Source organism: Pogoniulus pusillus, chromosome 6 (assembly GCF_015220805.1).
Source record: "Pogoniulus pusillus isolate bPogPus1 chromosome 6, bPogPus1.pri, whole genome shotgun sequence".
In the NCBI taxonomy this organism is placed as follows: domain Eukaryota; kingdom Metazoa; phylum Chordata; class Aves; order Piciformes; family Lybiidae; genus Pogoniulus; species Pogoniulus pusillus.
In genome coordinates, this window is record NC_087269.1 from 7,413,136 (window position 1) to 7,440,754 (window position 27,619).

The 27,619-nt window shown below is 41.4% G+C and overlaps 1 protein-coding gene across 12 annotated transcripts in view; it reads right to left on the minus strand.

Annotated features, from left to right (window-relative positions):
- ATRNL1 (attractin like 1) overlaps positions 1 to 13,790 on the minus strand; it is a 624,604-nt gene extending 610,814 nt beyond the window's left edge. For 10 of the 12 annotated variants that reach the window (XR_010302493.1, XR_010302494.1, XM_064144312.1 and 7 more), the window contains exon 1: positions 13,121 to 13,789. Coding sequence is in view for 10 of the 12 variants with exons in the window: in XM_064144312.1 (XP_064000382.1) it covers positions 13,121 to 13,422 (302 nt within the window). In the remaining 2 variants the exon portion in view is untranslated. Of the gene's footprint in view, positions 1 to 13,120 lie in introns of all 12 variants that reach the window. The other 2 variants (XM_064144320.1, XM_064144321.1) reach the window with 1 other exon arrangement.
- Positions 13,791 to 27,619: the final 13,829 nt, after the last annotated feature.

Here is a 27,619-nt window from a genome sequence, read left to right on the forward strand (position 1 = left end):
AAGCAGAAAATATGAGTCAAATGACACCTGCCACAAATGATGTGTTCTAAAATGATGCTGGCTTATTACTAGTAAGGATCTTTCATATCCCCAAACAGGGTATGCCTTGTAATACCCCAGAGACATGAATGCCATTATTCCAGTTCTTTACAGCAAAAAGAGAGAAGTGCTTTGTATCTAAGGCAAATGAATAATGTCCTGGTAATCACCATAGCCACAGAAGTCACAAAGTAAGTGATTATCTATGTAATTATCTAAAAGACTGTACTTGAAACCCAGTCAGCAACCAGCCCTTTGAATTTATTAATCAATTAAGTTTTTAAAAGAACTATTATGTCCTCTTATCTTAACATTTGTACTCTCTGATGTTGTATTGCAGAACCTTTTGTGAGGCAGCATGTGTGCCGATGGGATGTGGAAGAGAGGGAGTTGGTCATACATATACATTGAAACAAATATATTGAGGCTGTTGAAAACAAAACAAATTAAAACATAAGGCAAACTTTTGTGCACGTAGTCCTAGGGGTGCTAAGAGATACTTTGTTTTTCTTTGGAGTATGTGTGTATGTCAAAGTTCACTGCCTAAGGAGAATTTCAGAATTAATCTAGCTAGTGGGAAGTGATGCTTGCAACCTTATGGCAGAAGATAGTTTACTGTCAGAAGAGCTCTGTCCCTGAACACACAGTTTGATGGTTAGGTATTAACCAGTCCAAATGACTGAAAGATAAAAATAGCTGCTTCTTGTTAAGCACAGGTATGTCTTAGAAACTTATCTTAAATAGACAATGAGAAATTTAGGAGTAGGTGTCATGCTGGATTTAGAGCATTTGGCTGTTACCTCAGGAAGCTTAAGTTAAAACCCTGAAGTAGGTCACAAATGAAAATAAGATTTAGAGTGATCTACAGTGAAAAACTGGCACAGTGCATTACCTTTTTTGCCAAGTACCTCGGACTGCATTGTCTATATGCTCTGTGCCCCATATTTTAAGATACTGCTGCACATTTGATTCACTACAGAAGACTTTTAAAACACACATATGTGACTCAGTATTTAAATACATACAGATGTATGCTTACAGTATATACAAATACAACAAAATCCATAAGTAACTTCTTCACTCATGTTAATCTTGTGATTAAACCAAACCTGTAGACAATCTGAAGTAAAGTCCACTTGGACTGAAATCTATTTCAGGCAACCGAGATGAAGTGAAAGATATTAACAAAATAATGTGAATAATAAGTTAGAAAATAGACTTGACCATGTTACTTTTGGAAATGGAAGACTACTTTGCAGAAAATAAAGTCTAGAGAAAAAAAAAAACTTTAGCAATTAAAGAAATCTCAACTATAATTTTGTTCTTGGAAAGATGTTGGGGTTTCTGCTTGTTTTCAGTGCTAAGGATAACACAGGGATAAGTCTTAGTCCTGGCTATATTTAGAGTAACATAATGTATCCAGGTACTGAACTTTACTAAATGAAATTATAACAATATTAATGTGCTTGGATAAAAATAAGTAAAAGAATCACTTCAGTCTGACAGACTGTGGTCATTTTCACAGAATTACAGAACATTAGGGGCTGGAAGTGACCTTAAAAGATCACCCAGTCCAACTCCCTGCAGAGCAGGATCACCTACACCAGATCACACTGCAACGCACCCAGGTGGGTCTTGAATATTTCCAGAGAGGAAGACTCCATAACACCCCCGGGCAGCCTGTTTCAGTGTTCTGTCACACTCACAGGGAAAAAAAATCCTCCTCATGTTTACATGGAACTTCCTATGCCTCAACTTCCATCTATTGTCCCTTGTCCTGTCATTGGGCATCACCAAGCAGAGCCTGGCTCCAGCCTCCTGGCACTCACCTTGCACATATTTATAAACACTAATGAGGTGTCCCCTCAGTTTCCTCCTCTCCAAGCTAAACAGAGACAGCTCCCTCAGTCTCTCTCTCTCTCTCTCGTTGTTGTTTTGGTTTTAGTCTTCAGTTATTTATTTCTCTATTATCTTGGCAATGTTTGGCCATAAAAATAACTTTTGGCATTGTCAAATGTTACAGCAATGTGGTGTTTCCTGGCAGATCCTCTCGTAATTCCTATTTGATTTGAACAGTATCTATCTTGATAGATGCATAAGAAAACTTTGGAACTGCTGTTAACATTCTCCTGAATCAAGGCAGAACAGTCAGAGTCGTGAGCATTCCAAACCTTCCTCCATGACATCAAGCTGAGTGCAAGAATTTCAGTCAGTGCATGAGGTGGTTCATCCCTTACTCAGAAGAGGAATTCTATTTATACAGCTTCTTAACCTTTTGGATTTTATAGAGCAAGTAGCTTTTGCAGCCATAATTAAATGGCATAGTTACACAAAGAAACATCTGATGTCATGTTTTCCTATTAAATGCCAACTTGATTTTCTCTCAATACCTAACGTTAAGCATAGTGGCAGGACTATTTATAGGCAGAATTTTCAATGACATCTATGAACTAGCCTGGGCATTTCTGATAGATGTCTGTCAAGTATGATTTTGTCCAACTACTCTATTAGGATAGGAAATACCAAATGTGTGTATTATGCCAGATAAGAGGGAGGAAGCTATATTTCTTGATATTTATTTCCAGGTCAGAGGAGGATATTGTGCTATTTTAAAAGGCATGCATTTCCGAGTAGAGATGAAGAGGACCACTGCCACCTGGAAAATATTGGCAAGGTTTGCACTGTTAATTGGTGTAGCAGTTCTGTGGACAGCATGAAGTTCACTGTTGAACACTGCAGATTGACTCAATTCCACTCAATTTTATAGAAACTTTCCACAAGCATTACATGAAAATCCATCTGTGTAAGACTAGAGAGGAGAACTTTTTTTTTTTTTTAATAGTTGGTAATTTCTAAATTATTGGGGGTAGTAGAGTGCTTAGTGGGTTGGGTTTCTTAACATGATTTAATCACAAGAATGATTTAATCACAAGAATGGTGAGGCCAGCAGGAGCAGGGAGGTCATTCTGCCCCTGTACTCTGTGCTGGTTAGACCACACCTTGAGTACTGTGTCCAGTTCTGGCCCCCTCAATTTAAGAAGAACATTGAGATGCTTGAACGTGTCCAGAGAAGGGCAATGAGGCTGGTGAGAGGTCTTGAGCACAGCCCTACGAGGAGAGGCTGAGGGAACTGGGATTGTTTAGCCTGGAGAGGTGGAGGCTCAGGGCAGACCTTGTTGCTGTCTACAACTACCTGAGGGGTGGTTGTGGCCAGGAGGAGGTTGCTCTCTTCTCTCAGGTGGCCAGCACCAGAACAAGAGGACACAGCCTCAGGCTGCACCAGGGGAAATTTAGGCTCGAGGTGAGGAGAAAGTTCTTCATTAGAGAGTCATTGGCTACTGGAATGGGCTGCCTGGGGAGGTGGTGGAGTCACCGTCCCTGGAGCTGTTCAAGGTAGGATTGGACGTGGCACTTGGTGCCATGGTCTAGCCTTGAGCTCTGTGGTAACAGGTTGGACTTGATGATCTATGAGGTCTTTTCCAACCTTGGTGATACTGTGATGTAGCACAGCAGTCACGTTCCCTCTCCCCCAAATGGAAACATCTGCATTTAGAAAGCATTTTCTGACCTCAGATTAAACCCCAGGAAAAATATTTTTTCAGTAAGATAAATATCCTTCAGTATCAACGCTAAACAATGAAGCTGTAAGTTCTAAGAATCTGGTTTTGTTTCTCTCTCAGGTATAGAATCAGGTGCTTTGGAAAATTAAAAAGAAAAGACAAAGAAAACAGTTTACTGGCAGCTATATAAGATATTTAGTAGAGGAGGAATAGTGACATAATGAGAGCTGTGGGTAAGGAGCAGTTCTCTGAAGATAATCCAAGCAATTTGTTAAGAATCTGTGTGTGGTTTTATTCTTGTTACATTACATGAATTATCTCTATGGAAAAATGCTAAGAATCCACTGAAGGGTAATAATGCCTTTAATTATAAGTTTCAGAGCACTGAGCTGTTTTTTCCTTGCTGCCTTCCTCATCAGTCAGCTTCCTAAAGGGTTTATCATGCTGGCTGCACTCTGCTATTCTCCCTCACACTGTATTAGTGTCTTGGCAGACCAGATTCTGTTAGACTTTGCTGTCTGTCTTAGTTTTAATTTTAGGGGTTGGATTTGAGACCTCTCAGAATTGCTTCTCTTTTAGAAATTCTGTTATTCCAAAACCTGGCTTCGCTTATGTAGTTATAAAAATACTCTATAGCAGTAGGTAAAATGGTGTTTCTTTGGCTAGATTCAAGGCAATCAGTATCTAGATATTTTTAGTTTGATAATTGTTTGGTTTGATATGTATTTTAAAGAATATATGTATGTACCCTGAAGAACAAACTGAAGATAGAAGCCATCCTGACTTAAGAGCCATGCTATGAAGCTACAACATCAGCAGTGTTATTGGGCTGGATTTTAGGAAGAAGTTCTTCACAGAAAGTGATTAGCATTGGAACTGGCTGCTCAGGGGAGTGGTGGAGTCACCATTCCTGGAGGTGTTTAAAGGGAGACCAGATGAGACACTTGGTGCCATGGTTTAGTTAATTAGGAGGTGTTCAGTTGGATCTGATGATCTCGAAGGTCTTTTCCAACCTGGTTAATTCTGTGATTTCTATATCAAACTGTTAAACAGAAATGGTCCAACTGCTTACACAGGAAGAATATTGTGTGTGTTCTTCACCTCAAAGGCCAATTTGCACCCAAAACTAACCAAAACAACATCTTAAAAGAGAGTATTTGGACATATGCTGATGCTGGAAACTAAGAGGAACATTTTTCTATACGCAGACAAAGTAGCAAGCTCTTTTCTATGTGCATGTTGGTATTTTTCCCTTGGGCTTGACAGAAGAACTTGAAGGAAGAGGACAACTTTGCAACCTCCAATGGGCAATTCTGATGTCTGGCAACTGCCTCTTTTTAACCCCCACAAAAACCGACATTGTGGGCTTATGACTTACATTATAGTACTGACTGCCACTGTCATGACAGGGACTTGACATATATGCACTTGGGCTCTAATTTTTTTAAGTACTGGCTTGATGCTACTGATTTGTAAGGTGGATGAGTAACAAATATGAATAATAATTCAAAACCTGTTGGCATAGTTGAGTAAAAGAAAAATGCCTGTGATGGAAAACACAGGGTTTTTTAGAACCTGATAAATACACACAAATGAAATTTCATCTTCTCTCATGGAGTCCATTAATCTTTAAGTAGAATTTCTCACTATGTGGTGCAGCCAGGAGCTACTTTCAAGAGAGTGCTTGTATCTTAGAAGCAAAAATAGATTTTTCTACTTAGAAAGTGATTATAAATGAATAAACTTTCCATACAGTTCCAGATCATGCAATCATCGATCCTGTCTAACACAGCCTGGAAAAAAAAAAAAGTTGTAGGAGCAGAATTAAATCCTAATTTCTACACTTCAGTAGGCATAACTAACTCCTGTAAGATGAACTAGAATAACACCATTTAGCTCCCTGTGTGGAGGAAGTTAGCAGTCACAGAATTATAAGTTGTGCACAAATCTGCATTTAGAAAGGCAGTTATTCTGCTACCGACATTCAAGGGAAATGACTGCACCACAAACATCAAATGACACTTCTCTGGCTGCTATGCTGGTCAGACTACAACTGGAGTAAGCAGGTACCATTTTGAGGCACAGATGAATTGGAGAAGTTCTAGCAGGTGGAAGTATAGAAAATGACACATGACAACTGTTAGATTAAATGGCTGAAAGAGGAAGGGAATAACCTGATATCCCAAAAACTACTCATACTCATTTCAAAAAGATTACATAAACTATGGCAATGACTTCCAAAATGTCACCATTGAGCCTACTTTTTCTTTAAAGGGATATAACTTGTGAGACTGTTTATTTGCTGAATTATACTTCCAAACCTAAGAAGTATCAAATGATGTAATGGGTACAGGCATTTACGGATAGACTGAAGCATACATTTGATACAAGTGAGCCTTTTACACACCCACAGCAATGGCAACCAGCCTCTGGTCTGCCTGAAGGCCTAAGAGGGTCATCAGCCATCTGTTCCCATACTTAGTTGCTTAAGTAACAAACTGCTTAGTCTGCAAATAAACTAGACTACAAAAATCCAGGAGCCCTTTGCCTAGCTTGTGCTTAGATGTTCCTACAGATGTTCTCAGGCTTACAGACAGAAAAGGACTCTCTAAATTGTTAATTACATATTGCTGGGGTTGAAGAGGAGTGTCTTTAAATGACTGTTGCTCTATCCCAAGTACATCGATGTTTGTAGCCCCACAATTGTCTCCTCAAACAGGGGTGGCTGCACTCAGTCCACAGACTGGCTTGAGAAGAGTAGGGACAGGTATCAATCACCTGGTACTGAGGATGCAGCAACTCTGAGGTTTAAGGCAGAAAATCAGACTAAGCTGCCAGCACAGTACTGAGCTTTGAAGCACTCTGCAGCTGCACACAGCAGGGCACCAGGCAGCAGGGGAGTGCATTTTCTGCTTCTGCATTTCACCAGTATAACCACTACCAAAAGACAAGCATCTAGTTTGGCATTCATAGTTCAAGAATGCTGACAAAATAGGGAAAGCTAAAAACCAAAAGTGTAAATCAAGAAGAAAACACTTATTTTATGTTAAGATGACTCAAGGAACCCTCCTCCATTCTCAGCAAAGCTGACCATACTTTAATCTGCAGAGGGAACTTAGTCCTGATACACTGAGAGTTCTGCTATGAAGGTCTGACTCAAAACACTAAAAAGAAGGGGAGAAAAAAATCAGAGACAAAAAATGAGTAAGGGTAGATTTTCTGAAGGATTGTGCATTTGGTTTTGCTGGTTATAGAAAAGAGTGAGGGTAACTAACCAAAGGAAAGAATGATGCAAGTCAGTACCGGGTTTTCAGTCACTGAAAGCCTTTTCAGACATGCACAAATGCTTTCCTAAGTATGCGTTTAACTCAAACATGAATTATTTCAGAGTTACCCTACAGCCTCCACAAGACAGGAGGCAATCAGAATGTTAATTTCTTGTCTTGTCTGTGAAAACCCATAAAATATCATTCAAATGGTTTAGTGGTGGACTTGGCAGTGTTAAGGTTAAAGCTTAGACTCTGATCTTAAGGGCCTTTCCCAGCTTAAATGGTTCTACATAGAAAGCATTAAGTCTCAAGTTGTGCCAGGGGAAGTATAGGCTGGGAGGAAGTTCTTCCCAGAGAGAGTGATTTACCATTGGAATGGGCTGCCCAGGGAGGTGGTGGAGGCACTGTCCCTGAAGGTGTTCAAGAAAAGACTGGATGAGGCATTTAGTGCCATGGTCTAGTTGATTGGATAGGGCTGGGGAATAGGTTGGACTGGATGATCTTGGAGGTCTCTTCCAACTTCATTGATTCTATGATTCTAAGCAATAACAAAAACTACATTAATAAAAACTATTTATTTTTTCAAGACTATTTTCTCTCCAAAAAAAACCACTTTTCATTGCAGACTCTCTAGCTTGCAGAAGGAGTTTGGTATGGTTGTATGAGTCGTGCTTCTACATTTCAAAACATGAAATGCATTTTCTAATTCAAACCTTACACACTCAAAATGCTTTGTCATATGAACTGTGACTATTTCAGACTTTTAATACAGAGAGCAGCACATTAGAAGAACTTTTTCAGAGCATCACTGCTGAAATCAATTTAAATAAAGATCACATTTCAGAAGGATAAAATCATAATCACTGATGTTTCCACTATTTTATGAACCTTCATACATTGGCTTATGAAGGCAATTTGCAGGTATAAAAGCTCATGCACAATTTTACTGATGTCAGTAAGAGTAACTATGCACATGCCTTGAATCAGACACAGTCCATGCTGATGACAAAGGCAGTTATGCAGCCAATAGCCTGACTCAAGCCCCAGATAAGACAAGTCACATCTGTTTAATGGTGATGTTCTTTCACTTTAAAGTTAAGGCAAACTAAGTCTGCACCACTTCCAAAACTGACAACTTTGTTTTCCCATCTACACCTGCTCACTCCTGCTACCTCCTCTGGCTCAGCAAGAGCCTTACACAAGTGAAGTAAAATGAGGAAAGTAACTGCTCTCTAATATTTGCCTGGGAGGTAGGGAGATACATTCCTGCTGATACTTCTCAACTCTCTGCAGGAACATTAATGCTTACACAAGAAGCAGAAAGCTGTAATCAAAGAGAAGTATGGAGCATAAAGTTGCCTCTTTTCACAGCAGCATGAACTTCAGCAGGCTCCAGCTAAAAATAATTTTTATTTTTCCTAAAGATTATTTCTCATACAACATAATTGTTTATTTATAATCTGCAGTTTAAGGACATTTTGTGTAAGTCATCCTGTGCAAAGCAGAGTTAATTTTCAGACAGAAATAAGAATTCTGCTTGGAAGAATAAAATCAGGTACCCTTTTAACATTTCACTTGCAAAGGTTCTTGTACTTAGAAATTGTTATGTCCTCAAAGAACACAAAATCCTTTATAGTAGCTCTAGAAGTTTAGAAGAACCTGCAGGAGGTAATTCATAAGTGCAGTAAGAACATCTGTAGAGAAGGTTTAACTATCAAACAAGTTGCTCTTACTGTCTCCATAACAACTAGACATCTAGAACTAGGCAAGGCAGAATAACTGCAGCAGGTACTGAGAGGTGCTCGCCCATCCTGTACAGCCTACTTCATTAACTTGAGCCCCAGTTGGCATATGTATCAATTAACAATAACGACCTGAAGACACGACCTACTTTTCAGGACAGTATTTTAGAAGACTAGGTATTTCCAGGCATTAAAGCACTCAAAAATTTAAGAGCCATTTCATGGACAATTCTCTCTTTTTGATTTTTTTTTTTATGTTCTTCCACACACCAGTGCATAAATCAGAGCTAACGAAGGGAGGAATTTTATCCTCCAACTTCAAGGAAACTTTTTTCTTCTGAAGAGTCATTCTGTGAGTAGCAAAACTAATGGAAGTGGTTTTCCCATAGCACTGCATCTCAAGATTGATTGACGTGGACATCTAAATATGTAGAAGCTGTGACTGCAGCTTTCCCTGCAGTTGGACTATTCATGATGTTTGTATCCCTGAATTCCCTGGAGTCTCATAACACAACTGATTCAGACAGCCTCTTCCCTCTCCTGCCCAATCTTACATCATTACAAAATCTAACTGATCAACAAATTCAAAAGTAGAAGATGGGGAAAGAAAGAGTGCAAATGTAGAATTAAGAGCTGATTCCTTAATAAATCAATCTATCAAAATAAAACTGGACACTGCCTTGATGCTTCTAGGTTTGTTTACATCTTGGGACCAGTCCTGTTTGAAGTTCCCTGCTGGAAAAAGAGAATCTGCTCACCCTTTGGCTTTCTTCTCTTTCATTTCTCTCCTGCAAGCAGGCAGATAGAATTCTTTTTCTCTCTCCTTTGATAACTAAATTTCAGGGTGGTTTACTTGGTACAAAGTAATTTTTTTTCATCCCTTCAGAGCAAAAGGGAAGGGATTTTTTTTTTTAAAAGGAAAATATTCAAAAGATAAGGAAATAAATCAGAATTGCACATTTAGAAATCATAGAATCAGTCAGGGTTAGAAGGGACCACAAGGATCATCTAGTTCCAATTCCCTTGCCATGGACAGGGACATCTTACCCTAGATCAGGATCCATCATGAACAGCGAGTAATTTCTTGCCAGACAGATGAAGCCCTGATCACCCTAAGTGATCCTACTTGGCAGGAGGGTTGGACTTGATATCTGGAGGTCCCTTCCAACCTCTAAGGTTCTGTGTTTCTGTAATTACTCTGAAAAGTCACTGACGTGGATGTGAAGACAACGCAGTAAGAATAACTACACTTCCATTTATACAACGAGTTACCACCTGCTTCACAATACAGGGAGTAAATACAGAAATTGACAAAAAGAATCCCATAAAACAGTGCTAGAGAATCTTTTTGCTTATTTTTTCCCTCTATCCACTCTCTTTTCATCCAGTCAAGGATGAACATTTGAAAAGTACTTTACTTAGTAGTTCTACTGGGAAAAGGCAAGGTTACCATAGTATTGTCAATTAATTTTGACACAGGCTTACAAAGATTGATCAATTATTTCTGATGTCTCTCTTCTGCACTGGTATCAGTCTAGAAAAGAAAGCCCCAAATAGTACGCATCTCTCACCAAAGAATTAATGGCCCCAGGTTACACCCAGATTACTCCTCTTACAATGTTTCTGATGCTTGCTAATGCAAGCCACTCATTCCCAGATGGAGAAAAAAAAAAAAAAAAACAACCAAATAAAACATGTACCTCAATTATATGAAGAAAAATAAATATCCTGTTGTTTTCCAGTGTTTGAACCATACCCTTAAAACTCTGTTTCCTCAAATAATCTAGTGATAGTAAGCAGGTTGGCTTGGTGGGGTTTTGTTGTTTGTTTTTTAACACATGTGCAATTTGAGTCGTTAGAAGTTGTTTCACTGTTGCATAACAGAGACCCAACCCAGGCACTTCAAATTGCTGAAACTTTGAAACAATGTCTAGAACAACACAAAAGGCTCTATCAACGTTTGTCTAGATCACATCTACAGCTCATGAACTGATGGTAATGCAGTTGGTAAATCAAACACACTCTTCATGACATTCCAAAACATTACCGACAGCAAGAACTGCTGCAAAAGCTATCCATGCCCAGCATCACTTGCCAGATCAAAGTACTACTGCTGCACAAGTCCAGCAATGGCTACTTGTGTATAAAGCAAATACATTTCACAAACCATATGCAAATGTTCCATGATAATTAGCCAAAACATTAAATGCCACAGAGGCAAGAAAGGTCTTTGATCACCCAGCCATAACACAAGACTACAATTCTTACTCCAGTTCTTCATCTGGAAACACATACACTTGACTCATCACCCATTCATCTCCCATCTGTATTTTCAAGATTCAAAATAAAACCACTCTGAGTTCTTGCTTGCATTATAAGACACTTTAATATGTTTTATGCCATCCCAAACTCACATGAGTTGGAAAGCTTTAAATCCTAAACCACTTATTTTCATTGCAAAGTATATTTTACTTCCAAGAATAAAGATGAAAGATGAGCTATCGAAGATACCACTAGGAAAGTGTCCTCAGTAAAAAGACAAACATAATATAAGCAGCTTACTTCTGTGAGAAAAATCACAATGCCAACATTGCTGTCATCACTGAAGCTAAGCATGAAAGAACACAGAAAAGTTAATGAGAAATCTATTCCAATTCCACCAAAACTCCTAAAAGTGCATCGACTGTGTTAGCTTAGCTCAGAAGATGAGCCCTCCCAACATACAGGCAGAACTTCCTCTAGGTGGGGATGGATTATTAACTTTCTATCAGCCATGAAAATGTAACCACTGTGCCTCCTCACTCGACTAACACCACCAAGATGAGGCAATCAATATTTTAACGTATAATCAGGGAAATACCCACAAGGACTGGATAAAGGTTCCAGTAGCCATTCAGAGAATACACTAATTCACGATAAGCTTGGAAATGCAAGAAACTAAATATGGCCTCAAGTCCTTGAACTACTAGGGTTTGTTGTGAGTAGCATCAAGACAAAGGATACAAGTAATCTCTTTTAAAGAGAGGAAATAATAGCTCTGCAAGCCTGTTTCCTGCAGATCCTCACACACAAAGAAGATTCACCTGGGCCCTCCTCTCCTCACTCACCATCACTACGCAATTCACCTATTGTTTCACAAACCCCAAATCTCCTCAGTACACACAGGTGACAAATGAGCAACTTCAGAATCTTTTTACCAAGTTCATATGCACAAAACGCGTATTACATTTGCCTCGCATTACCTTTTCAGCTCAGCTGTAATCTCCCTGATGGAATAATCCACCCAGGTATTATCAGTGAATTGCTTCTTCCTCTGCAGCATGTCATCACTTCAGCCAACATGTCTGACTCCCCACTACTCAACTTACAAGCTAACAAGTTACTGGATTTAGTGTTTTATTTAGTGACAACTGCCCTGAGGTTATATGTTTACAAGATAGAAATTGTACAGCTTACTTTTGGTACTCCCAAGGAAAAAAAAAAAAAAAAAAAAACTTAGATTTTTTAAAAATCATAGTTATTGATACTTTTGCCTATTAAAGTACTTGGCCAAAGACAGAATCTGAATTCTGTATGAGATAGCCTCACTAATACATTGTTAGTAACTAGATAATAAATCCTTTTCCAGCTGTACCTGTCAATATACATAATAGAGCTCCACTTTTTAAGAGATGCTTTACAAGGGAATGAAACGAGATGTCCTGTCCAAGGTTATATAGCAAAATAAGAGCAAAGAGTATTCCTCACTGCCAGTCTTTATGCTGACACCAAAGGGGGTGGGGGAAAGTGACAACCCTATAAACTAAGCCTTCCTTTCCACTACATACAGAAAAGCAAGTGTCAGGGTGCACTTCCATCTCACTGATCAATGAGTCGGCATCACATTCACTTCTAAGAACGAGAAGGTAGTTCCAGCTTCACTGCCCGCTCATTCCTTTGCACAAATCTGTTACCGGTTCACATTTACTGCACTTCTCCCCTGCAAACTTTGTCATCAGTGATGCGCATTTCTCTGTAACATTTACTGACCTGTGTGCCTTACGTCCACTTAACTAAAACACTCGAAAGATAAAGACTGAAGGGAACAAAACACTTTCGCTATGCAGAAAGAGAAAGTCTTGCAATTTCCCCCGTAACTACCGCTCCCTCGGCTGCCCCATGAAGCGCGCACCGTTTCCACCACACTTCCAAAAGGGACGGCAGCAACTCGGCTGTAGGCCGACTTCTCCCCGTCTCTCAGCTCCCACCAAGTGGAGCAAGCCTACTTCCAGCGGTACAATTTCCAGCAGGTACGGGTTTGCATCGGGGGACTGGGTCCTGTGTTCTTATAGGGAAGCACTAGGAGGTCGAGAAGCCTATTCAATTCTTAACTTCTGTCACATACTTCCATCACACATGAACAAAATCATAGCAGGCGCAGAAAAAAACAAAATCCCAAACAAAAAAAGTGAAAGTGACAGAAAAGGGTGCAAGAAAGAGAAAAAGGGCACTGTAATAAGTAGAGACTTACTTGAACCTGCCCTGGCAGTGTTGACACTGGTCGCCCACCCAGCCTTGGTCGCAGACACAGGTGGAGTTGACACAATGACCCGAGAAGCAGGAGATTTTGTCGCAGGACTTGGACTGGGACACTTGGGCATAGAGAGCCAGGTACAAGAAGCCGTAGAAGAGCAGCCAGCTGTTCACATCCAGGAGCGAGAAGAAGCAGCAGCAGCAGGAGGAGGGAAAGGGTCTCCAGACACCCAGGGGCGCGGGGGCTGCTGCCACTCTCCTCGCCGGGCTGCCCAGCTCCATCTTCGCCGCGGGGGCCATGGGCCGAGGCGCGGCCAGCGACGGGCAGCGATGGCAGAGCCACTCGCACACCCCGGGCAGAAGCAGCTTCCTCTGAGGACAAATAATCCAGCCAGGGAGATTCAAACCCCCCGCTTCCTTCTCGCCTTCCTCTCCTCGCTCCCTCCCCTCCCGACCCCAGCGCTGCCTTCCTCCGGCCCCTTCAGCCTTCTGCGTCCCGTCACTCCCGAGGGAAAGCCCAGCAGCGGCAGCTCTCAACCATCCGCCCCTTCGCTTCGTCGTCCTCCTCAAGGCTCATCGCTCCCGTCTTCTTCCATGGAGGAGCAGAACTGCTTCTTGACCTTGTGTTTTCTCCTCGCCAGATATGCCCCCCCACCGGCGTGCACACACACCCGCACCCCCCTCGAGCATGTAGCCCCCCGGCTCCCCCTTCTTCTTTGTAGTCTCTGCCCGCGGCACACACGCAGGCGGCAGCGAGGAGAAGCGCGGGGAGGAGGGAGGCGCAGCCGTCCTCTCGCCAGTCAGATGGGAAGTGAGAGCGGCCGGGCCCCGGAGCCGCTACGGCATCCCGCACCGGCGTGCGGGGGGACTCAGCAGTGAGGAGGGTGCTGAGGAGCTCTTACTCCTTCTCCGTTATTAGCCCTGCAGGGAAGAGAGGCGGGACGAAGGCGGGAGAGGAGGTCTAACAACCACTCCGTGTCCCAGCTGACAGCTTCCAAGCAGCCATTTTTAAAGGCTAATTGTCATCTCCCCGCACTGCCGCCTGCTCGCTTTAACGCCCCCCGCCCCCGCTCCTCGGTCCGTTTGGATCCGTCCCTCAGCGGCGGAGGGAGGGGAGCCTGGTCCTGGTGGAGTGGCGAGGGCGGAGAGAGCACTCTTTCTCCAGTCTGGAAAGGGGAAGGTGGAAGCCGGGGGAACCCCTCACCGGCAGCTCCCGCGCCCCACGCGCCGCTCCCTCGCCTTCCCCGGCCCCCAGCCACGGCAGCTTGCGCCTCCACAGACAGCCCCTCCGCTCAGCGGGGCCGGGGGAGACAAACTGCCACCGGCGCCAGCCGGCGCAGCGCTACCACCGCCCGCGCTCGGCTCGGAGGCCCCGCCGGCGGGGATAGGGGGGGAACAGCGTGCGAGAGCACAACCATCCAGGCGGGCGCTCGCTAGCGGAGGGGGGCAGCAGAAGCCCCCGGCCAGGTGCTTCTCCTTGCCCCGGGCATCAAGGAGAGCATCCGGCGGCGGAAGGCGCTGGTGTCCTACGTGCTGCTACCTTGATGCCTTCTCCACGGGAGCCGGACCGGGCCGCTCCAGTGTTTGCCTAAGGTTCTGCTAGAGGTTCTCTCCGAGAGACATCAGATCCTGCTCTGGAATCCTTACCCTCCTGAGATTTACTCCATCTTCCTATTTTAGGGTTTAGATCAAGACATTGCCTTCTGCTTATAGTGCTCATCAGGCTAAGAGAAGTTCCTAGCTTTATAAACAGAGCTATACAAAAAAAGTGATCATTATAATCAAGTTGCCTCAAATGTCTTTTTTAACCAAGCCACTCCTTTGCAACTTTGCTGTAACCTGCTTTTGTTTTATTACTTTACTTGTAAAAATTACACTTTTTTAAAGAGCCTTCTTGTCAAACAGTGGAGACAGTAACAGCAGTAAGAGCTATCAAGCTCTGTGAAACTTCCTCCTAGCACTGACATTGAGAACTTCTTATATGATATCTCTATTCCAAGAGAAAGAAAAGGTCTTTACTTGATTTCCTGGTGCACTCCCAAAAGCACATAGGTCCTAAGTCGCCTCCGTTAGAGTCTGACATCAGATACAAATTGACACTTGTTCAGATTCTTCCATTCTTACCCTTGGAGCATGGAGGAACTGTTTGAGGTTTAACCTGCTTTCCCAGGCATACCCTTAAACTCTCACCTGAATTCCTAAAAAAATTAAGTCCATCACTGCTACAGTAAGGAATACAATAACATCCAGCAGCATCAGTTTGTACTTCATGTGATATGAGTCCATTCAAGATCAGAATGGCAGAGATAAGTGAAGTACAAACATCACAGAGGAACATTCTGTGCTTTAAGGAGTTTATGGTATTGACAGAGGGAACACCTGAAAGCATATTTGGAAAACAGAGATGAAAAGTGATTTGTTCAGTTTCATGCCTGAGGATGTCAGGAGGCCCACAAGCCACTCTCAGTCCAGGAGCCTGTACATTGTCCTCCTCACAGAGCTGAGATAGATAATTTCATTGTTCTGGTTCAGACACATTTCTGAGCCATTAGACATCTCTTTTGTATGTGTTTCTGTAATGAATTGGTGAGGAAAAGGAAATTGTATTGCTGCTTTATATTTTATGCAAAAAAGCTGAGGCTGAAGCCTTTGTGGAGCAGTCTGCTTAATTGTACAATATTACATGTGATTAAAGCTGCTGAACAACTGTCCTCTGTTAAATAACATTATGACACCAGAAATTCAGTTAATAGATTATAGTTCAAGATGCAGACAGTTCAAGGCTACTTTTAAATCCAGAAACACTTTATGCGGTAGTTCTGCTTGCCATGGCAGAGAGATAACATTTCTCCTCCACTTTCTCAATTCCTTTATACCAACCAAAAAAGTTCTCAAGCCAGCACCATATTTTCCTCAGAATGAGGGAAGGTTTTACTTCAGATGTACAGAAGTCAGCAAAGCTGAAATCTCAACAGTCAGTTAATGAGGAAGAGATGTATTCAAAAGCACAAATATCAGTGTCCATGAAATACCAGCTTTCTTCTTCAGTAGAGAAAAGACAGGAAGACAGAAAAGAATACAGAAAGAAAGGGAGAGAGAAGGAGAGAGAAGGAGAGAGAAGGAGAGAGAAGGAGAGAGAAGGAGAGAGAAGGAGAGAGAAGGAGAGAGAAGGAGAGAGAAGGAGAGAGAAGGAGAGAGAAGGAGAGAGAAGGAGAGAGAAGGAGAGAGAAGGAGAGAGACGGAGAGAGAAGGAGAGAGAAGGAGAGAGAAGGAGAGAGAAGGAGAGAGAAGGAGAGAGAAGGAGAGAGAAGGAGAGAGAAGGAGAGAGAAGGAGAGAGAAGGAGAGAGAAGGAGAGAGAAGGAGAGAGAAGGAGAGAGAAGGAGAGAGAAGGAGAGAGAAGGAGAGAGAAGGAGAGAGAAGGAGAGAGAAGGAGAGAGAAGGAGAGAGAGAAGGAGAGAGAGAAGGAGAGAGAGAAGGAGAGAGAGAAGGAGAGAGAGAAGGAGAGAGAGAAGGAGAGAGAGAAGGAGAGAGAGAAGGAGAGAGAAGGAGAGAGAAGGAGAGAGAAGGAGAGAGAAGGAGAGAGAAGGAGAGAGAAGGAGAGAGAAGGAGAGAGAAGGAGAGAGAAGGAGAGAGAAGGAGAGAGAAGGAGAGAGAAGGAGAGAGAAGGAGGGAGAAGGAGAGAGAAGGAGAGAGAAGGAGAGAGAAGGAGAGAGAAGGAGAGAGAAGGAGAGAGAAGGAGAGAGAAGGAGAGAGAAGGAGAGAGAAGGAGAGAGAAGGAGAGAGAAGGAGAGAGAAGGAGAGAGAAGGAGAGAGAAGGAGAGAGAAGGAGAGAGAAGGAGAGAGAAGGAGAGAGAAGGAGAGAGAAGGAGAGAGAAGGAGAGAGAAGGAGAGAGAAGGAGAGAGAAGGAGAGAGAAGGAGAGAGAAGGAGAGAGAAGGAGAGAGAAGGAGAGAGAAGGAGAGAGAAGGAGAGAGAAGGAGAGAGAAGGAGAGAGAAGGAGAGAGAAGGAGAGAGAAGGAGAGAGAAGGAGAGAGAAGGAGAGAGAAGGAGAGAGAAGGAGAGAGAAGGAGAGAGAAGGAGAGAGAAGGAGAGAGAAGGAGAGAGAAGGAGAGAGAAGGCAAGGCTTAAACACCTCCTTAGGTAATTCCATGAAGCTGAAGGAAAAATACAAACAGGCTGTCAGCAAAGGACTAGGGTGCTTACAAGAGATGCAGACAAGCGTGAGAATAGTTTTACTTCATAAGCAATCAAAAGAAGGAACACTGGACGACTGTCTTTCAGCTAAAAAGTAACACACCATGAAAATGAAGGAATGTAAAGTTTTTGGCTGCTGTATGTCACATCAGTGCAGATGTTTCATAACCCTAGAAATGAATAATATGCAAATGTCAATATGGGCTATTTTCTCTGATGCTATGATGAGATGTTTTCAGTGTTAGATGAAGTTAACACATCTGGCTCAGATGAGTGAGATCTGTCAATCCTTTCATCATTACACAAATGCCTCTAAGTTAGATTTTTCTTGGAAACATAACATTTTATGCCTTACATCCTTCTGGTTCAATAGTTTACACTTTTAAAGGACTAGTTTACTAAAGTGTCTTGGGTAGAATTTACAACTTAAAAGCAATTGGATAACTTATCCAGTGCTTAACTAAATCAAGTATAGAAGTAGTACTGTAGAAGGTTATGTGAGCAAAACCATCCAAGAATATGTCCATTGTAGCAGGAAAGCAAAAGAAAAAGTTTCAGGTGTTGTTAGCTATTACTATCAAAGCCTAAGCACTAGTATACCAGGGAGAAAAAAAACAAAACAACACTGAAGCATTTGTGTTCATTCAGTAAAACAACTTAAAGTATATTTAAAGGTCTATATGGCTGCTGTTGTGAGGCAAGGTTGAGCGAACAAAGTGAGACAGCTCTCAAACACTGATTTTGTCAGTTGTTCAGAATTTCTGCAACATCCTGAGGATATGAACAGAGCAGAATCCACCCTCTCCTCCACACACCCACACACACATACTCTGTTGGCCTGCTCCTACAGGCTGACACCAACCAAGCCTTGCTGCAGACAACTTATGGATGCTTATGCAGTGATGTTGAACAATATAACCATCTGAACAGAAGAGGGAGGGGGAAATAAAAAAAAAGGAGATTGCCTTTGTGATTGGCCTCTCTGCAAGGATTCTACAAGAAACAAATGTCTTCAATGCCCTTCTCCTTGCCAGACTCATCAAGTAAAAGGGGGCAAGCTCTGCAGCAGTTCTGGGCAGGGACATATAGGTCTGAGCTAGCCTTATGACTTACTGGTAAAACTACCATGTAGACTGGGGCAGCGAAGGTAATAGCTGCAGAGTGCTTTGACGGAGTTCAAGAGCTCTTTGAGCTTAACACAGGCTTTATGGTGTGCAGCGTACAGGCTTCCAACTCAAGTATAAGCTTTCCCTTTTCTTTCCAAACATGCTTTGAATGGAGGACAACACAATCTTTATTTCTTAAATCCCATGCTAATTTTTCATCAAGTGTCAGAGGGGTTGGACTCGATCTTCAGATGTCCTTTCCAACTTCTGCCTACCGTTCTGCAATTCTGTGAGTTACCTGAGCTGTTCCATATAACCCTTTCTTGTAAGAAAACCAATCTCTTCCATGAGGTAAAGCAGTTTTATCCCTACTTGGCAGATTCTAGTGCTAACAGAATAACGTGTTACAATTTTCTGTTCATATTTGTCTTATCCAGTAAGTCAACACTAGGGAGGCATCTGATTTTTTATGATAAAAATATAAGCCTGCCCTTGCCTACTCTTTTGGACTTTAAATTTAGAAATAAAGTTCACACAAGATTCACTGGCACCCTTCTAAAATGAAACCTTGAGAGAAACTTTTACTTCTCTTAACACCTATGTATGTATTTTCCTACAGGAGTTAAGTAATATTAGTCACCATCATCTCTAATAAGTATTGGTGAGCAAACTGCCACACAATAAAGACTGTAAATGCTGTAGGAATTTTAGCAAACTCAGAACTACTGAGCAAAGGAGAGAGGAGATAATGTTATTTTATCAAAAGCCAGTATCTGAAGGAAAAAAAATAATATTAGAGTCAGTTCTGTAATTATTTTTTTTTACAGTATGCATAAAACAAGGTGTAAAACCAATTCTGCAATAGAAAAGTTAGATTTTAACTCAAGTGTTTGTTCCTTTGCAGCATTTTTTCATCAGGAAGGGGTGGGGGGAGGGGAAGCAATTATATATTTGCAGAGTTGTTTTTAAATCATGGACTTTGGGTCAAGAATAACTTGGTAAATTACAAGTTGGTTTCAGGGTTATTTAAAGATGGAAGACTTCAGACAAAACAAAACAAAACAGAGAGACCAGACGAACCCAAGTTCTATCAGCAGTGACAACAACATTGTTGTTATTTGAAACACCTGTCTCTTTTCAAATAAAAGTCTACTGAAGCAGGAAATAAAATCATATGATGGTTTTTTATGTACTTTCTGTACACCTACTAAAAATTAAATAGCCCAGGTACACTTGGTAGCCTTTCCATCTCTGATTGAATCAATCTGCTGACATTGGTCTCGACTGAGTATGATCCTTTGATTTATTTCTTTAAATAACAATTTTTTAGATGTCTTTCTACTAAGTGATGCTGTGCTGAAACCTTGATGCATGCTGCAATATATCACAAATTATTTGGAAGACACTGACAGTTTCCACTGCAGATATCCCGTCTGCTGAGTATTTTTCTGCACCTGCTCTGCTGCATTTCATTTTCACCGCTATTCCTTCTGGAGTTTTTCACAATCCTGCTTAATCTTGACTAAGCTAGGGCATTTCTTCCTTGTCAGCAAAGCTCCATCTCACAGTTCAACCTTTCTTACACATCATTAGTAGGTATACTGAATTTACCCAATACCCTTAATATTCCCAAAGGGACACAGCTATTAGACTTTTTCTAGCTGAGAGAGCATTTACTTGGAGTTATTTTTCTCTCATTCTCTTTCTAAACCAGGAAATTATCTTTAGGATACCTACCACTGCTACTTTTATTTCTGTATCTATTCTTTTTATTAATAACTCTCAGGGAAACGATGAAAAATTTATCTGCTGAAAATAAAATTCCATTGACCTTACTGGGATTTATACTTCTCCTTCAGAACTTCCCAGAGGTTTCCACAGTTTTTTGGATAAGCCATAGGCTCTGATTTTCTCTAATTGACTATCTTGGTTTTGTGCAAGCCTTAGGAAGGTTGCATTTATTATTAGTGGCTTACTGGGGTTTTCTCATTACATTATACTTCACCCAAGGGCTTTTTTTAAATCCTACACCAGTTTCTCCTAAGGCTACTAAAGCAAGACTTCTTAGTCCATATTCTGAAGCTCACAAACTTCATCTCTTAAAAGAAAAATGTTGAGGAGCAGTTAAATTAGCATCTCTTAAAAAAAAAGGGGGGGGGAGGTGTTATTTTAACAGTATGATCAACATTTTGGTGAATAACATTTCCACCTTTAAGTTGACATCACAGTCCAGCTCCTTTGGCGTGAAATTGCCTAGTCTTAGTGATCCTATTCCATCATAATCTTGATTTCTTGCTCTTCTTTTAAAAAATTGTTAACAATGAGTACTACAATAACCTCTATCATACTTAATTTCTCAATATTTTTCTTTGAACACTGCAAGGAAATAATTTGGGTTCCCTAAAAATAGCTTTTTCTTTTCCAGTTACTGCTTTTGGAGCCTAGTGTTTTTTTTCTGTTAGTTTCCTTTTATTAAAAAAGAAAAAAAATCTCCTTTCTTTCCTATTAATACTCAAGGAGTTGTGCTATTAAACTTTGGGAAATGATACTTGGAAAAAATGGAAAAACAAGTGCATCAAATAGACTGCCACAAGGATGATGACACAGTAATTGTACTAGGCTTAATGGAATAATAGAATAAAATTATGCTCTTTTTTTCACCCTTTGATTTGCATAAAATTGGCAAAACTGAGAGACTATGCATGCATTGATCCCTGTCTTGTCTACTATACAGACATCAAAAAAAAATTGAGTAGATTATTTTTTCCCTCAATATTAATGTCAAAGCAGACATTAAATGCCAGGAATCTAACTGGCATACTGTATTAATTCAATGAAATTATTTTCAGTAATTTGATTAAATAATAATCATGTCTAAATATAATATTTTGTCAAGCACACAAACAGTTATTTAATTAGCTGAAGTATTGATTTCTATATCTGCAGACTGAATGGATGGTAGAAGCCATCATTATTGAGAATTATCTTCTTTCCCTGAAGTGAAAAGTATTACACATACCTGGACATATGGATATTAACATGAAGTAAAGCATCTCATGTGGTGTGTCCTGTCTGTGTAGTTGGGCTGAAGAAATTACAAGTAGAGATGCTGACTCTATTCATCCCATCAGCTAGGGATAAAGGTCTAAACTGTGCTGGGGACAAGTCTAGCTGTACAGACAGTGTGGGAATATGTGTTCAGGATAGCTGTCTAAGATTAACTGCTGAGAAAAACCTTACCGGTCCGGCAAGTTGCTCTTCGTGAACAAGGCTTTGAAGGGTACTGGTGAAAAAATTCTGCAGGCTCCTTCCCTCTTCAGGTCATAGATTCAGAATATGTATGGTCAAGCCCAAGGCAGGAAGGAATGAGTGGAGAAAAAGGAGCAAATTGCAAGAAAGGGAGAATGCAAAGTGAGCCATCAAATATCTGAAACAGATTCACAGCACTGCAGTCTGAGATTTAAGTCCTAGTGTGATCTGTCACTGCAGAAATGTGACTGGGTAACCAGCAATACTGGAATAGAAAAGCATAGCATATTCTAGAAGAACAGTCAGCTGGTGTGGCTTGTGAAGAGCATGTTTACTTTTCAAGACTAGGAAAAAGTGACAGGACAATTTGTTGAATGCCAGTTGAAATATGGAAGAGAAAAAGAATCAAGTGCACATGATGATAGGTTTACACCAAAGATTTCCTGATCAAGAGGGGTTTTCATTGGACGTATCCAAGAGGTAGAAACAGGAAAGGCCTATGTGGCAGGACTAGTGGTTAGATGGGAATACAACTATCTGAAGCTCTGTTTGAAAAGGCAGGAAAGCAGGACATAGATTGTCTATTCAGTTCTTCAAATGTGCTAGGGGCTGCTTTTTTCTTTTATGAAGTGGAGGAAATTACACTGAAAGTAGCTATTTTAGATTTAATTCAAATTCTCTAGGAGGAAGTGGTTGAGAATCTTAAAGTGGAAGTTAATTCAAGTGAAAAGATCATAAAAATGATAAGTCTTCCATCCTTCCTTTAAATTGTGAATAACAAAATAAGGGTAATGGATTTCAAATAGCCCAGGGAAATGCAAGTATCGGAGAACTGATAAGGAAAAAAAGAATGCAAGAGATAAAGGCAGAACAACAAATTATCCAACATGCAGGAAAGAGTAGTAGTACATCAAAAATTAATACAAGTGCATCAAGAACTCTTTAATGATCTGAAAATCTAAAAGGAAAAAATAAAATATAGGTAAAAAGGAAATATATATAATGATACAGTGTCCAGTTCTGGGCCTCTCAATTTAAAAAAGACGTTGAGGTGCTTGGAATGGGCTGCCCGGGGAGGTGGTGGAGTCGCCGTCCCTGGGGCTGTTCAAGGCAAGGTTGGACGTGGCACTTGGCGCCATGGTCTAGCCTTGAGCTCTGTGGTAAAGGGTTGGACTTGATGATCTGTGAGGTCTCTTCCAACCCTGATGATACTGTGATACTGTGTGAATGTGTCCAGAGAAGGCACCAAGGCTGGCAAGGGGACTGGAGCACAGCCCGACGAGGAGCAGCTGAGGAAGCTGGGGTTGTTCAGCCTGGAGAAGAGGAGGCTCAGGGCAGACATTATTGCTCTCTACAACTACCTGAAGGGAGGTTGTAGCCAGGTGGGGGTTGGTCTCTTCACCCAAGCACACAGTGACAGAACAAGAGAACACAGCCTCAAGCTGCACCGGGGCAGGCTTAGGCTGGACATTAGGAAGAAGTTCTTAGAGGAAAAAGTGATTGGCATTGGAATGGGCTGCCCAGGGAGGTGGTGGAGTCATTATCCCTGGATGTGTTTAAGAGGAGGCTGGATGAGGTCATCAGTGCCATGGTTTAGTTCATGAGAAGGTGTTAGGTTGGACTCAATGATCCTAGAGGTCTTTTCCAAACTGGTTAATTCTGTGATAAGTATAAAAAGATAGCACAAACAACCCAGAATTAAAAACAAGGCACAAAATGAGTCACAAGTGGCATGAGAATATTCATATTTGGGTCAAATGGGACAGATCTGTGCTTGAAATATTAATAACACCTGTACTGCTTTGTATCAGAAGACTGCCATTTTCCAGAATGATTATGCCACAGTACAGACTACTCAATTGGTTTTGACCTATTTTCCTCTCCAAATTCTCCATCTCATAGTGATGCTGTACTTCAAGTCCTCTAAAAGCAATTTCACAAGCTTGAAGCAAAGGCAGATGGTGGAATTTCTTAGGTTCCACACTGACTTGAACTGTCCCCTGTCATTACAAGATGAGGTATGCATCTGGATCACTGAAATGAATTCCATGTATCATGGTTTATTTCTGTCAGAGTTGCACATGGTCATGCTAAACATTAGAATGTTGTTCAAAGCAAGATTATGAAATATGACTTTTGACTGCATCCCATGGAGCAGATCTGTAGCTGCGTCACTGCCAAGAGAACTTATTAGCTGTGCATCAGTATGAAGATTGAGAATCCACAATCAAAAGGTAACACTCTAGATGTGTTGTACCAGATAATTTTGTTATGCCATGAAGACAAATAGCTGCAGGGTATAAGAAAATCTGAGAATATGAAGGTTTAGTAAAATTTCATTGAAAATAAAATCAGGAAGCAGAGCATTCTTACTTCACAACACTTTTTTACACAGTATTGTAATTAAGCTTAGCATATTTAGTGCTATATTTTCCCTCATTTTTCCAGACTATGGTAAGATTGCTTTGTCATTTATAATAAAAAAAAAACACAGTGCAAAAAAAAAAAAACCCTTGATGTTTTGGTCTGAGCCAATTTCCCCCTGCTTAAATAATTCAAACTGGTCCCCTTCACTTGATATCCACCCCTCAGATATTTATACACATTGATCAGATCCCTCTCAGTCTTCTCCAGACTAAACAGCCCCAGGGCTCTCAGGCTCTCCTCATAGGGAAGATGCTCAAGTCCCCTCATCATCACACCTCATTCTGGAAGCTGCCTATACAAATAAGAAAGTTCCTGTGGTCATTTCCCCAGCTGAAAGGGACTCTTCTCAGTAAGGCACCAAAAAAGTCTCAAAAGAAAAAAGCTGTTTGATGTCCCGGGTTGTGTATGAACACCTGCCAAATATCAAATGAATGCCAGTTTTATAAATAGCAGACAGTATGGATGTTTCCTATGAGTATTTTGCCCAAAAATGAATGCCCACATCTCTGAAGGATGTCAGAAAATTAGACCAGCAGAACAACAGATACCACATGAAGGATAGGGTTCAACTCGTGAGTTTGCATGGGCTTGTATAGTCTATAATTAAGGAGAATAAACTCAGGATTTGCCTTATGAACCTCAAGGGAAAAATGTTCTATGTGTCTTTGATGCCTGTTTTCCTCTTAACTTGAAGAAAACACTGGTAGTATAGCTAGATGCCTGTAGCAAAGGAGACAGAAACATCTCAGTGGGATAACAGAATCACAGAACAGTTTGATCTGGAAACTTGGTGACCTTCAAAGGCCATCTAGTCCACCACCTCCACAGTGAGCATGGACATCTTTAACCAGTTGGTTTGTGCAGAGCCTGGTCCAGTCTCACCTTGAACGTTTCTATGGATGAGGCTTCTACCATTTCTCTGGACAAGAGGTTTCATTATCTCACCACTCTCATAGTTAAAAAACAAAAAAGTCATCTTTGTTTATGGTCTAAATCTACCCTCTTTTAGATTAAAACCATTACCCCTTGTCCTGTTCACAACAGGCTCTCTAAACGATTGGCCCCATTTTTCTTACAGGCCCTCTAAGTATTGAAATTCCCCAATGAGGTCTCCTCATCAGTCCTTCAGGCTGAACAGCTTCAACATTCTCAGCCTTTCCTCACAGGAGAGGTGTTCTAGCCTTCCAAAATTTTTTGTGGTCCTCTTCTAGACTCAATTCAACAGGTCCACATCTGTCTTTGTGCTAAGGACTCCAGAGCTGGACACAATCATTGAAGGTGGAAAAAAACCTCTGCAATGAAGTTCAGCCTATAACCTAACATCGTGACATCAGCTAAACCATGCCACCAAGTGCCACATCCAACTCTTCTCTTAAAGACCTCCAGGGATGGTGATTCCACCACCTCCTTGGGCAGTCCATTTCAGTGCCTAATCAACCTTTCCATGAGGAAGCGCTTCCTAGCATTCAACCTAAACCTCCCCTGGCGCAGCTGCAAACCATGCCCTCTTGTCCTGTCACAAGTTGCCTGGGTGCAGAGCCTGATCCCCACCTGACTACAACTTCCCTTCAGGTAGTTGTAGACAGTCATAAGGTCCCCTCTAAATCTCCTCTTCTCCAGGCTGAACACCCCCAGCTCCCTCAGACTCCTCATCAGACTTTCCCTCCAGTCCCCTCCCCAGTCTCATTGCTCTCCTCTGGCCCTGCTCCAGCACCTCAATATCTCTCATGCAGGGAGGAGCCCAAACCACAGTGCTCAAGGTGAGGCCTCTGCAGTGCCAGTACAGGGGCAGAATTACATCCCTAGTCCTACTGGCCACAGTATTCCTGATACAGGCCAAGATGCCATTGGCCTTCCATGATACCTGGGCTCCAGTCTCACCTGGAGCAGCAGAATCATCTCCCTCAGGCTGTTGGGCTGATAGCAGCAGTTTATAGCTGAGGACTTATATCTAAAGCAGCAAAGCACAGTATGATTCGACAGTGGTTAGCTCCCAAGCAGCTGTCACTGGCTTGACCTTCAGGGGTAGCACAGAAACAGAGGTGATGAAATAAATGCTTTTCACATTTGGTGACCTCATATGGAAGATGAACATTAAAAAGACAGACTTTGTCTGAGCATGGAAATGTCACAACATTGATTTTAGCATGTTTTTACCCAAATCTGTGAAATGTTTCAGCTCCATTGGGGTACTTCCAAGAGAAGAACTTTCACACATGAAATTGATTTGTAAAATCTAACAGAAAAACTTTAATTCAAGAAACTACTACCTCATATTTCTGTCTTTCCTGATCACCCATTTGGGCTTAAGAATCAAATAAGAGCATTCTTTTCTGTGTTTGTGTATCATGGATAGCAAGAGAATAGCTCTGGGAAAAGAGAATAAAAGGAATCTTCACAGAAAACGTGGGATTATGAAGGGGGCAAAATGTGCCAAGAGATCACTGTGCTGTTTGAACTCTGGGCAAAGATAAAGGCCTCACTCTACAAAGCTCTACAATTTGTGCCTGCTTGATCCTGTTCTTGTCCAATACTGCTCTCTGGCCTTCATTCCAAACTCCTGGCATTGTGCCTCAGCAGAAGTAACACATTACATTGTCATACAAGGGCTGACATTCATGTGCCTGTGTCAGATGACATCTGCATTATAGAGCGAGATCAGAACAGTCCCTAAATTGAGGGAGAAAGAGGGAGGGAATGCAGAAGTGTGTGTCACACTCCCTAACGTGGTAGCAGAGAAATGTAAGGGTAATTCAGATGACTTGTCAAGGGAAATATGATTGAATTATCTCTATAGCCCAGCTGAAAGGTGAAATGATGAGCAACCTGGAATTAAATTAAAAAGCTAAACCCATTAAAGTATTCTGATTTCCCAGTCTAAGATAAAAGTGAAAACCTTTGAAATTAAGCAGTCTTCCTACCCTTATCTCAAGCTGAAGACACTGCTGCTTTGGATAACACAAAGGAGGCCAAGCTGGATTATTGTTCATTTGAACACTGGTTTTCAAATGCACCATATTTTCTTCCAGAAATGAACATTATTCATTTCAGCTTATGCTGGATATCAAAGTAGCTGTAGAGAAGGACACAAAATAAATTGCCAACCATCCTTTGATCCCAACACAGTCCCACTGCTCTGCTTCCCAACTCCAGGCAAGAGTGCAAAGGGACCAAATCCCTTCCTTATTCTCAGCACGGTGGTGCACATCTTGAGGCTTTCAAAGCTCATTCCTTCTTTGAATAATGTTTTTATTCTTAATAAGTTTGAAACTCTGTGTAAGATTTCTTCAAATACCAATTCTCTCGCATGATCTCTCCCTTGCCTTCAAAGGGATTCCCTTAAAATGTAATTCACGAGCCCCATCTTGTCTGGCTCAAAGAAACAAACAAATAGTTCTCTTTAAGGAATCAGTCTATTCACCCATCCCATCATGAGGCATTGCATTTCTGTACAGAAATGTTTCTTTCTTATGGAAAACAAACACCTTTTTCTGTTTAAACCAGTTTTCTTTTTGGGGCTG